Source organism: Gekko japonicus, unplaced genomic scaffold (assembly GCF_001447785.1).
Source record: "Gekko japonicus isolate JY-2015 unplaced genomic scaffold, Gekko_japonicus_V1.1 scaffold442, whole genome shotgun sequence".
NCBI lineage: Eukaryota > Metazoa > Chordata > Lepidosauria > Squamata > Gekkonidae > Gekko > Gekko japonicus.
Window position 1 is genome coordinate 888540 of NW_015174288.1, and position 11886 is coordinate 900425.

Below are 11886 nucleotides of genomic sequence, written 5' to 3' on the forward strand. Positions count from 1 at the left end.
GTGCTGTAACCCTCCCAGACCAGCTGTTCTGAGGCTTGAGGTGGTAACCCTAGCACGAAGGGGTGAGGCAGGATGAGCGATTCCGCCGAGGGTGGGCACCCAGCTCGTGGCATGTGCATATAAAATATTAAATAATTCAATTAAAAAAAAACTTGTAGATATACAGACACAACACAATCAGGGCACACACCACTGTGGGAAGATATATATTTTTTTGCCCAGGAAAGGCTGAGGCTGTTGAGAGGCATCCCTGGCCACTGCTGCCTATGTTTGCAGGATAGAGTTTCAGCTCTAACTCCACGCTTTAGGTAAAGGTAAAGGTTCCCTTGCTCGAAAGCCAGCCGAATCCGACTCTAGGGTTGCGGTGCTCATCTCCGTTTCAAAGCCGAAGAGCCAGCGCTGTCCAAAGATGTTTCCGTGGTCATGTGGCCGGCATGACTAAACACCAAGGCGCACGGAACGCTGTTACCTTCCCACCGAAGTGGTACCTATTTATCTACTTGCAATTCCTTGCTTTCGAACTGCTAGGTTGGCAGGAGCTGGAACTAGAGACGGGAGCTCACTCCGTCATGCGGCAACTCAGGTCTCGAACTACTGAACTACCAACCTTCCACAGCCTGCAGTTCAGCGTCTTAACCATTTGAGCCACGGCAGCTCCTAACTCCACGCTTTATGTTAGGACTCAAAACTCACAGAGCTCTGTAACATCTGCTTGTCTGGTTTGGTTTCATGTTTCAGTCCATGCTGTTTAGCTACCATAGTTAATCATATGAAGGTCTGTAGTAGTATTTCCCCCTCTCCTCTCTCTCCTTCACGGTCAGAATAAAGAGAGTGGAAGGAGGGTCTTGCATGTAGCCTAACACCCCAAACCTCATTGCCATTTCCCTGCTATCTCTTATTTCTGTGCAGGGGCAATATACGGACACCTCCCTCAGCCCTGTCAAGTGCTGGTGCTATTAAATCCACAGAGTGGGTCGGGCCAGGCACTACACCTATTCAGGACCCAAGTGCAGCCGATGCTGACAGAAGCAAACATAGCATTCAGCATGTGTATAACTGGTAAGTGTTGCGCCTGAACAAGAGATCCAGAAAACCTGCAGCAATACTTCCTTCCACAGGGTGAGAGACTCTGGATCATGCTGGTTGGCACCTACAAAAGGGACTGTGCTCAACCAAGGTGCTGTCTTCTGTACCAGCTGCAATGTGCCAGTCAACATTAAGGTCAGACCCATGATACTATAGCCTAGCCTTGAGGTTACAGTGACATGGATCTATGCAGCCAGATTGTGTTAAAGTAGGGAGCCATCTTCTGGGTATGGGTACTCACAGCCACTTTATGTGATAGCTGTTGGTTCTGGTCCTTCTCCCCATGTACGCACCATGATACTACTGCCAATTTGTATCCGAGGGAAGGGGGGACTGACTGACAATGATTCCTGATGCATCAGAATAAGACAGGGAGCCATGGAGATGCAGAGCTCAAGCCCCTCCTGCTGAGCAAGTGAAATTAGCTGTGTGCGAGTCTGACGGCCTCTCTCATGGATCACTGCCTTGATGCGGTGAGGAGGCTTGCATGGCTCGATGAGGCTGTGGGCTATGCCGTGGAGGGCTATCCAGGATGGACAGGCCACAGCAGAGAACTCAGACAAAATGCGATCCACTGGAGAAGGAAATGGCAATCCACTCCAGTATCTTTGCCAAGAAAACCCCATGAACAGTAACAAAAGGCTAAAAGATATGACGCCGGACGATGAGCCCCTCAGGTCGGAAGGTGTCCAATATGCTACTGAGGAAGAGCAGAGGGCAAGTACAAGTAACCCCAGAAAGAGTGAAGCAGCTGGGCCAAAGCCGAAAGGACGCTCAGTTGTGGATGTGTCTGATGGTGAAAGGAAAGTCTGATGCTGGAAAGAACAATACTGCATAGGAACCTGGAATGCAAGGTCTATGAATCAAGGTAAGCTTGACGTGGTCAGAAATGAGATGGCAAGACTGAACATCGATATCTTAGGAATCAGTGAACTAAAGTGGACAGGAATGGGCAAATTTAACTCAGAAGACCATTATATCTACTACTGCGGCCAAGAATCCCATAAAAAGAAATGGTGTGGCCTTTATAGTCAACAAGAGAGTGTAAAGGGCAGTAATGGGATACAATCTCAAAAATGACAGAATGATCTTGGTCCGAATCCAAGGCAAACCATTCAGCATCACAGTAATCCAAGTCTGCGCTCCAACCACAGACCACCCTGGTCAAAGAAGAGGCTGAAGTGGACCAGTTCTATGAAGACCTACAACACCTCCTAGAACTAACATAAAAAAAGACATCCTTATCATCATAGGGGACTGGAATGGTAAAGTAGGAAATCAAAAGGTAACTGAAATAATGGACAAGTTTGCCCTTGGAGAACAAAATGAAGCCAGGCAAAGACAAACAGAGTTTTGTCAAGAGAACACGCTGGTCATAGCAAACACCTTCTTCCAACAACCTAAGAGGTGACTCTAGACATGGACATCACCAGATGGGCAACACTGAAAACAGATTGATTATATAATTTGCAGTCAAAAGAAGGAGAACCTCTATCCAGTCAGTAAAAACAAGACCTGGAGCTGACTGTGGCTCAGATCATGAGCTACTCATTGCAAAATTCAGACTTAAACTGAAGAAAATTGGGAAAACCACTAGGCCATTCAGGTTTGACCTAGATCGCATCCCTGATGAATATACAGTAGAGGTGAAGAATAGATTCAAGGGTCTAGATTTGATAGATAGAGTGCCTGAAGAACTATGGACAGAGGTTCGTGACATCGTACAGGAGGCAGCAATCACCACCATCCCAAAGAAAAAGAAATGCAAGAAAGCAAAGTGGCTTTCTGATGAGGCTTTACAAATAGCAGAGGAAAGAAGGAAAGCGAAAGGCAAAGGCGAAAAGGAAAGATTTACCCAACTGAACGCAGATTTCCAGAGAACAGCAAGGAGAGATAAGGAGGCCTTCCTGAATGAACAGTGCAAAGTAATAGAAGAAAACAATAGAATGGGAAGGACTAGAGATCTCTTCAAGAAAATTGGAGAAATCAAGGGAGCGTTCCATGCAAAGCTGGCCATGATAAAGGACAAAAACGGTAGGGACCTAACAGAAGCAGAAGAGATTAGGAAAAGATGGCAAGAATACACAGAAGAACTATACAAGAAAGACCTCAATGTCCTTGACAAACACGACGGTATAATCACTGACCTTGAGCCAGACATCCTGGAATGTGAAGTTAAATGGGCCTTAGAAAGCATTACTAACAACAAAGCTAGTGGAGGTGATGGTATTCCAGCTGAGCTATTCAAAGTCTTAGAAGATGATGCTGTTAAAGTGCTGCACTCAATTTGCCAGCAAATTTGGAAAACGCAACAGTGGCCACAGGATTGGAAAAGGTCAGTATACATTCCAATCCCAAAGAAGGGCAATGCCAAGGAATGTTCAAACTATCGCACAATTGCACTCATATCACACGCTAGCAAGGTCATGCTCAAGATCCTACAAGCTAGGCTTCAACAGTACGTGGATAGAGAACTACCAGAAGTACAAGCTGGGTTTCGAAGAGGTAGAGGAACGAGAGATCATATTGCCAACATTCGCTGGATTATGGAGAAAGCAAGAGAGTACCAGAAAAATATCTACTTCTGCTTCATTGACTATGCTAAAGCCTTTGACTGTGTGGATCACAACAAACTATGGCAGGTCCTTAAAGAGATGGGAGTACCAGACCACCTCACATGTCTCTTGAGAAACCTGTATAAGGGCCAAGAAGCGACAGTTAGAACCGGATACGGAACAACTGATTGGTTCAGCATAGGAAAAGGAGTACGACAAGGATGTATACTGTCACCTTGCTTATTTAATATATATGCAGAGTACATCATGCGAAATGCTGGCCTGGATGAATCACAAGCGGGAATTAAGATTGCTGGGGAAAAGATCAACAACCTCAGATATGCAGATGATACCACTCTAATGGCTGAAAGTGAAAAGGATCTAAAGAGCCTCTTGCTCAGAGTAAAAGAGGAGAGCGCAAAAGTGGGCTTGAAGCTCAACATCAAAAAAACTAAGATCATGGCATCCGGCCCCATCACTCCTTGGCAAATAGAAGGGGAAGTCGTGGAAGTAGTGACAGACTTCACGTTCCTGGGATCCCAGATCACCGCAGACTGTGACTGCAGCCATGAAATTAAAAGACGCCTGCTCCTTGGGAGGAAAGCGATGGCGAACCTAAACAGCATGATAAAAAGTAGAGACATCACCCTGCCAACAAAAGTCCGCATGGTCAAAGCAATGGTATTCCCAGTAGTCATGTATGGCTGCGAGAGCTGGACTATAAGGAAGGCCGAGCGCCGAAGAATCCACCACACCAAACTGGCTCTCAAACTGGAGATCAAATCAGTCAATCCTAAAGGAAATCAACCCTGACTGCTCCCTAGAAGGCCAGATACTGAAGCTGAAGCTCAAATATTTTGGCCACCAAATGAGGAGCACTCATTCACTGGAGAAGACCCTGATGCTGGGAAAGATTGAAGGTCAAAGAAGACGGGGACGGCAAAGGATGAGATGGTTAGAGCAATGAACATAAATCTGAGTAAACTCCGGAGGACAGCGGAAAACAGGAGGTGTCCTGTCTAGCGTGAGCTTGCAGCTGAGGCAAACGCTTTCCAGGTGTGAGTCAACGCACAGCCACTGAAGAGAGCTTAAATCGTCTTTATTTAACTTCACACGCATTCAGAAGATCATTTACTCACAATCGAGCTGATGGCTAGGTGGAAAGTTACATCTTGTGATCTAGTTCAGGTCATAGCCTTGGTGAGAAAAGAGATGGGCTTCCCCTCCCCTTGCAGTAAGGGTTGATGGACAAAGAAACGGAAAAGAACAATAAAACTCCTATCTTTGCGCCTCTGAGCTCAGGAAATTACTCTTAATGAGCTAGTCAGAGGGAAGCTTCTGGGACCCCTAACTGTGAACTACAATTCCCAGGTGCAACAAGTCTTAAAGATACAGAGCAGTTTTACTAAACTACAGATAACGCTGATTGGGGGCAGCACAGGAGGGCCTGGCATGATGTGGTCCATGGGGTCGCGAAGAGTCGGACTCGACTGTGCAACTGAAGAACAACAACAAAAGAGTCTGACTGTGTGGGAGAATGGAGCTGCCCATTTTGAGATGTGTGTGTGTGTGTGTGTGTGTGTGTGTGTGGACAGGCCTATATTGTTGAACACATGCTTATGCAAGGTAATGCCACCCACAAGTCATACAGGCTCTTTTTGCTTCTCTTTAGAGAAACACAACCATGCTTGGGAACTGGTGAGGGAAGAGAACTTGTCCAGGTGGGATGCCTTGGTCACTATGTCTGGGGATGGCTTGCTGTATGAGGTAAGGAGGGCAGATGGACCACTGCCAAATTTTGGGTTCTGGCTTTTCCTATTATGCCATGACACTGGATGTGCCTCCCACCCCCATCCCCATGGTAGAGGATCAGATGCTGCCCCATTGCTCAAGATGGACACATGATAAATAGGATAAATGAGCTTTGTGAGTCTTGCTGCTAGTGTTTCATTACATCTCCCATTTATATTAAGTTTCAGTTTGGTAGTTTTTGAAATTAATACCTACATGTCACTAAATCCCATTAAACATTTGATCCTGCTTCCCAACCCTTTAATAGTCTATAGTTCACAACCTCAGTACTGGGCCATTGTGACCTGATGTCATGCTACACAGGTTAACTTATATGTAGCAAAGGTCCACTGAGTAAGTCCATATGGATGCAATTCTGCCTTCACAGTACAGGATCAATTGCTCACTGCAGAAACTGCTCGGTCGGGAATCTTCCAGAGTGTGTTTCTAGTCCTCACAAGTTGTGGAAAAATGGAAAAGAATAAGCAATCTGCTAATCATTCACCAAACCAAACTTTGATGTGGAATGTTTAAAAATTTATTCTGAGTACAATATTTCCCCTTAATTGCAGATTTTAATAAAGAAATCTAGATAACCCCCCTTTGAGTAACAATGTAAAACATCTGTCTTATTTTATGGTATCTGTCTTAAAAAAACAAGGAATATCAAATTGTATCTTTGAATACAGTGTTGAGCTGAATGCTTGCAATATTGTATATTTGAAGACAGTAGGTTTAAATCCTGTATTGGCAGAGCTATGTGCAGTTGGAAGAGCTGGCAAGAGCACTGACCAGAGCTGAGGAGGGCTGGAAAATAAAAGGTGGAAACATTACTTTGACTTGCCCATTGCGTACACTTACTGGTCCAGCACTTTCAGTTTCTGACTGCCAGATACATCCCAAAACCCAAATGCTCCTTATCTAAGACTGACTCAGGCCTGGCTTACACATGCAACAGAATGAGGTGGTAGAATGGACTGAGCCATGTCAGACTGTAGGTGGGGGATACAAATTTTTTAACTCTTCCCTATCAGCAAAACTCCCTGCAACTAGACAACCAGATCAGCATGCAAAGGCCAGCAACAGAACTATTTCTCAAAGTGTGCTAGCTTTCTACCTTCAGGGAGGTCTCTTTTTAATGTGTGGAACATTCACATTCTCTCATCTGCGAGATGAAGTGATGCAGTCCGACTCATCATGTTGCCATTTAGGGGTGTGCAAAAAAAAAAAAAAAAAAATCGGCCCATTCAGATTCCATCGAATGGGCAGAATCAATTTCTGCTGGCAGTAAGACTCCAGCATGTCAGTTTCGTCAGTAGGAGCCAATTCGGGAGTCTTTCGGCCAGCCGAATGTCAATTTCAGCCCCATTATATCCTATGGGCCATTGAAGTCAATGGCGAAAACATAGAGTATATTCTGGGGGCTGGAGGGGACGGGGATTGAGGGAGAGACTCTGAACTCTCAGGGTAGCTGCTGGAGCCTCTCCCCAAGATACCAACCAAGTTTCAAGAGCATTGGACCAGGGGGTCCAATTCTACGGGGCCCCAAACAGGTTGCCCCTATCCCCTCCATTGTTCTCTATGGTGGGGAAAAAGTTACTTGGGTTTTTAGATAGTTGTGGGTCTTTTTTATTTTTTCCCTAGATGTAGTTCCCTTTCCCATATTTTCTGTTGTAGTTTTGTAGTCTGCAAAAAAAAATCAATAAAAACCTCCCCCCAGGGGGATGGGGGGAAAAAAAGAACAATGAAGGGGATAGGGGCAACCTGTTTGGGGGTCCGTAGAATTGGACCCCCTGGTCCAATGTTCTTCAAACATGGTTGGTATCTTGGGGAGAGGCTCCAGCAGCTACCCTGCGAGTGTGGAGCCTCTCCCTCAAACCCCTTCCCCTCCAGCTCCCAGAATATACCCTATGTTTTTGCCATTGACTTCAATGGCCCATAGGATATAATGGGGCCTAATTGCCACCCGAAAGGGGTCCAAATGGGCCATTTTCGGGGGTGTATTTGGTTTGGACAAACCGAATGCACATCCCTATCGCCATTCTTTCATTTCATTCTGCTGACTGTGTAGACCCAGCCTCCCCAGAACCCAAAACTGATGTGCCCTTGAGATCTCATATGCCACACCATGGAGCTGAGCATTAAAGTGACATGTCATTTATGTGACAACCATGAGATTCACCATGCTGCTGCTGCTGCTGCATTGCTACCAAAGCCAGGCCCACAGCTGAAAAACACCTTTGCTTGTGCTCTTCCCTCGAACCGCCTTTTGAGCAGCCAGCTTCTTTGTGTCTTTGCAGGTCATAAATGGACTGATGGAGCGTCCTGACTGGGAGACTGCTATTCAGAAGCCTCTTTGCATCCTCCCAGCAGGCTCTGGAAATGCCATTGCTGCATCTCTCAATTACTATGCTACGTAAGGGATTGCAAGCAAATTTGTGTACCAAACATTGGAGCTCTGTTTGTACTTGTCTGGGGATTCTGCTTGTTCTTAACTGCATGGTACAACTGTGCAATGTGAAAGCTGTTGCAGAATTCAGCATCCTGGAAATCTCCAGACTTCTCCATGTAACTTTGGGCTAGGTAGTGACAGCTTGAAATCACTGCCCTCATTGGCTTGCTGCTGCTGGCCCCGCCATGCAGCTATTTTTTGCACTATCTTCTGCAGTCCCTTTAAAGTTCAAAGGGACTGCAGAAGGCAGCCTGAAACAGCTACATGGTGTGGAGTGCCTTCCCTGCCCTGGGCAGCTGTTTTTCATGCTGTTTTGCAGTCCCTTTAAGACAGCCCCAAACAGCTGTGCAGCGGGGAGCCCTGCCTGCACAACTGTTTTTGGGCTGCCTTCTGCAGTCCTTTTAAAGTCCCTTTTAAAGGGACTGCACAAGACAAGCCTAAACAGCTGAGACACTCAGCTGGTTTTTTTGGCTTTTTTGCAAACCCCATTTAAAGAGACTGCAGTCACTTTTAATAGGGTTTGGTGGACCGCGAATCATGAACCAGTTCAGTTCATGGGCACTCCATGAAACTGCAGAGCGGTCGGGTTAGAACGGATAAAAGGAAGTACTTCTTCACCCAAAGAGTGATTAACACATGGAATTCACTGTCACAGGAAGTGGTGGCGGCTACAAGCATGGACAGCTTCAAAAGGGAATTAGATAAGCATATGGAGCAGAGGTCCATCAGTGGCTATTAGCCACAAGGTATAGATAGGGGCTCTGGGGCAAGTGATGCTCTGTCTTCTTGGTGCTTGGGGGGAGGGTCAACAGTGGGAGGGCTTCTAATGTCCTGGCCCCACTGCTGGACCTCCTGATGGCACCTGGTATTTCTGGCCACTGTGTGACACAGAGTGTTGGACTGGATGAGCCTTTGGCCTGATCCAACATTGGCGTCTCTTATGTTCTTATGTAGTTAGTTAACGAACCTCCCAGTTCAGTTTGTGGCTCAGTTCATGGTTCAGCCACAAACCATAAACTGAACTGCATTTTCCTGGTTCATGCCCATCCCTAGTAGTAGTGCCTGCACATGAGTGGCTCAACAGGCAGAGAGCCAATGGACACAGGCTTCAAGCAAGCCCCCATGAGTCTATATGGTTGCATGAACCAACCCTGGTCTCTCTGTTCTAAAGCAAGTATCTAGCTTTGTGAAGACAAGCTCAAATATTTGTCAATAAGGCTTGGTAAAAAAATATCTCAGAAGCTGGAGGATGGCCCAGCACGTTGTGGCTCTTTAGTGCCCTGTATTGTTCCTCCTGGCTAGTAAAATAGTAAACAGAGGTCCCGGTCACACGGGCCAGAAAATGCAGGGGGGAAGCGTGGCTGTTTGCCCCGGAACAAAGTGATGCGCGGCAGCCCGATCAGACGTCCTGTCGAGGTCCCATGGTTAGGCGTTAGGTGCTGATCAGACGGCTAGTCTGCAGCGCGGTAAAGAAGCAGCACGGAGCGTTCACATCGGCAATCGTGCCACGCCGCTTCCGTGGCAAACGGGATTTTTTTTTTGTCTCACTGAAGTTTGTGCCTGTGCATGATCATTCGTGCGCATCCTGTGGGGACTTTTTTAAAAATCCGGTTTGCAAGGGGACATGGGCGCGCGCTGGATGCCATGGGTTTCCAGCGGAAACGCGGTCAGACGCCTGCCCTTGCCTCACGTTTCCCGGAAACTAGTACATTGTATGTGATGGTTTTTTACTCCGCATCTTCGGCAACAAACCACGGGTTAGCCACGGGTGCACTACGCTTCCCAGATGTTGCCGTGTGATCGCGCCCAGAAAATCTGCCTATCATCCGTGTCTTCAGCGTGGCAACTTCTCCGTGTGAATGGGGCCGTTAGTAGTAAGCACCTGTGTGCATTGTAATAATATGGCAGCATAATGGAGGGCTTAGTGCCAGACTAGGGCTTGGGATTCTTGAGTTCAAATACCTACTTCTTTGTTTAGCTCACTGGGTGACCTTGGGCCAGTCACTCTGTCTCAGCATCTAACCTAAAGCAAAAGATAACAGAGAGGAGGAGCGAACCCTTATAAAGTGCCCTGAACTTTTGGGAGGGAGGAAGGGATAAAAGCAGGGCTCTTTTTGTAGAAAAAGCCCAGCAGGGACTCATTAGCATAATAGGCCACACCCAACACCAGAAGCTCATTAGCATATTAGGCCACATCCCTGACAGCACAGCTCATTGGCATATTAAGCCGCACCCCCATGTTACCAGAAGTGTGGTTATCCAGCCACACCCACCTTTTGCTTCTTATTCTGTTTACCTTGTTTGTTGTCAAAACCCAGGGCTTTTTTCGTAGCAGGAATCCTTTTGCATGTTAGGCCATAAACCCCTAATGTAGCCAATCCTAATGAGTTTCTGCTGTTGGGTGTGGCCTATTATGCTAATGAGTTCCTGCTGGGCGTGGCCAACTTGGCAGCCAGCCGGAACTCCGTTCCTGTGCGTTCCTGCCCCAAAATAACCCTGGATAAAAGAATCTGATAAATAGATGCCACATAACTTTTCTTAGCACAGTTTGGGTTGCCTTCGTGTAGTACCTAGCTTTGTGTACTACTGCTCAGTAGATGCAGCTCCACCCATAGTATGTGGCTGGTAAGAGCAAGAGATTTGTCCACTGTGTGATAGGACTGGGTTGTGGGTTGTGATGGGGAGAGCCCTCACTGCTGCTCACTCTCATCCTGCTTGCCCCCCTGAAATCATCTGCCTGTTCTTCAGGCCCAAATCAGATAAGCCTTTGAGAGTTCCATATATAGAGAGTACCCAAGTGTTGTTTTTTACATAGCAAGTGCACAGCACCCCAGTTTGGGGCAGCGCCATAGTAGGAAGGGTGTTTAAGCTGGGACAAACTGCAGCTCTACTGAGCTATTTTAGTAGGAAAGAAAATGTCACAAACAGGCACCCCTGGTTTTTTTTTTTTTTTTAAACCTCCTTGGGAGAGCTACATGTCAAGTTCCCAGCATCTTAACTGGTTTGGCCCTCATTTTACCCATAAGTATCAAAGTGCACCACTTAACTGATCTATGACACATAGATCTGATATTGAGTCATATTTTTACATCCTGTTCACTAAAACTCAGGGGTCGTTTCGTAGAAAAAGAGCTAGGGGGACTCATTAGCATAACTCATTAGCATATGCCACACCCCCTGACATCACCGGAAGTGTGTCATAAGGCCACACCCACAACTCAGTTAGTCTTAGTCTTAAAGGTGCTATTTGAACTTTTGGACTATTTTGCAGCAACAGACTGACACAGCTAATTCCTCTGAATCTAAACCCACCACTCAGGCTCCACCCCCAAAATCTCCAAGGTATTGCCAACTCAGAGCTGGTGAGTCTATCTGATGGCACATGTGGGGGAAAACAAGCAAACCACCCATGTCAGGTAAAAAGGATAGAAGTTCAACACAATTTTATCTATTTTCAGTAACTAGTTTGTTGAGAGAAAAGCAACAACAAGCACATCAGTGAAGACCTAGTACGAGAGTGCCAAAAAGGAAAGCTGTTTGGTAATAGATGAAGTACAAAATATGTAGCTATTCACATTCCAGTTACCAGGAGTGTTCCCTCTAAGCTGAATTAGTGTGAGCTAGCTCATAGCTTTTAAGCCTCTGGCTCACATATTTTTCTCTTCACTCAGGAAGGAGGGCTCCAGAGGCAAACTAACTGATGCAGTAGCCAAATCAATCGCTCACAGTTTTAATGCCAGTGGCTCACAAAGTAGAAATTTTGCTCACAAGACTCCACAGCTTAGAGGGAACATTGGTAGGCAATTCCAGGGAGAAAAAACAGCTATAAACCAAAACCAGCTATAAACCAAAACCAGCTATAAACCAAGCATGGGGGCAGATGACCACATTGCTACGGAAAATACACAGAAAATCCAGGCATTTATAAGCGGTGGACCTGCAAGTCTGGCAGGAGTGCGAGGAAGCCCCGCGAAGCCCCCCCGGCCCCCAATGGTCCCGGTC

General features: G+C 46.4%; 1 protein-coding gene across 1 annotated transcript in view; it reads left to right on the top strand.

The window, feature by feature from the left end:
- The window catches only part of SPHK1 (sphingosine kinase 1), a 56719-nt gene that overhangs the window by 35495 nt on the left and 9338 nt on the right, over window positions 1–11886 (top strand). The window contains exons 2-4 of the mRNA XM_015424013.1: window positions 910–1059; window positions 5314–5408; window positions 7733–7848. Coding sequence (XP_015279499.1) covers window positions 910–1059; window positions 5314–5408; window positions 7733–7848 — 361 coding nt within the window. The remainder of the gene's footprint in view (window positions 1–909; window positions 1060–5313; window positions 5409–7732; window positions 7849–11886) is intronic.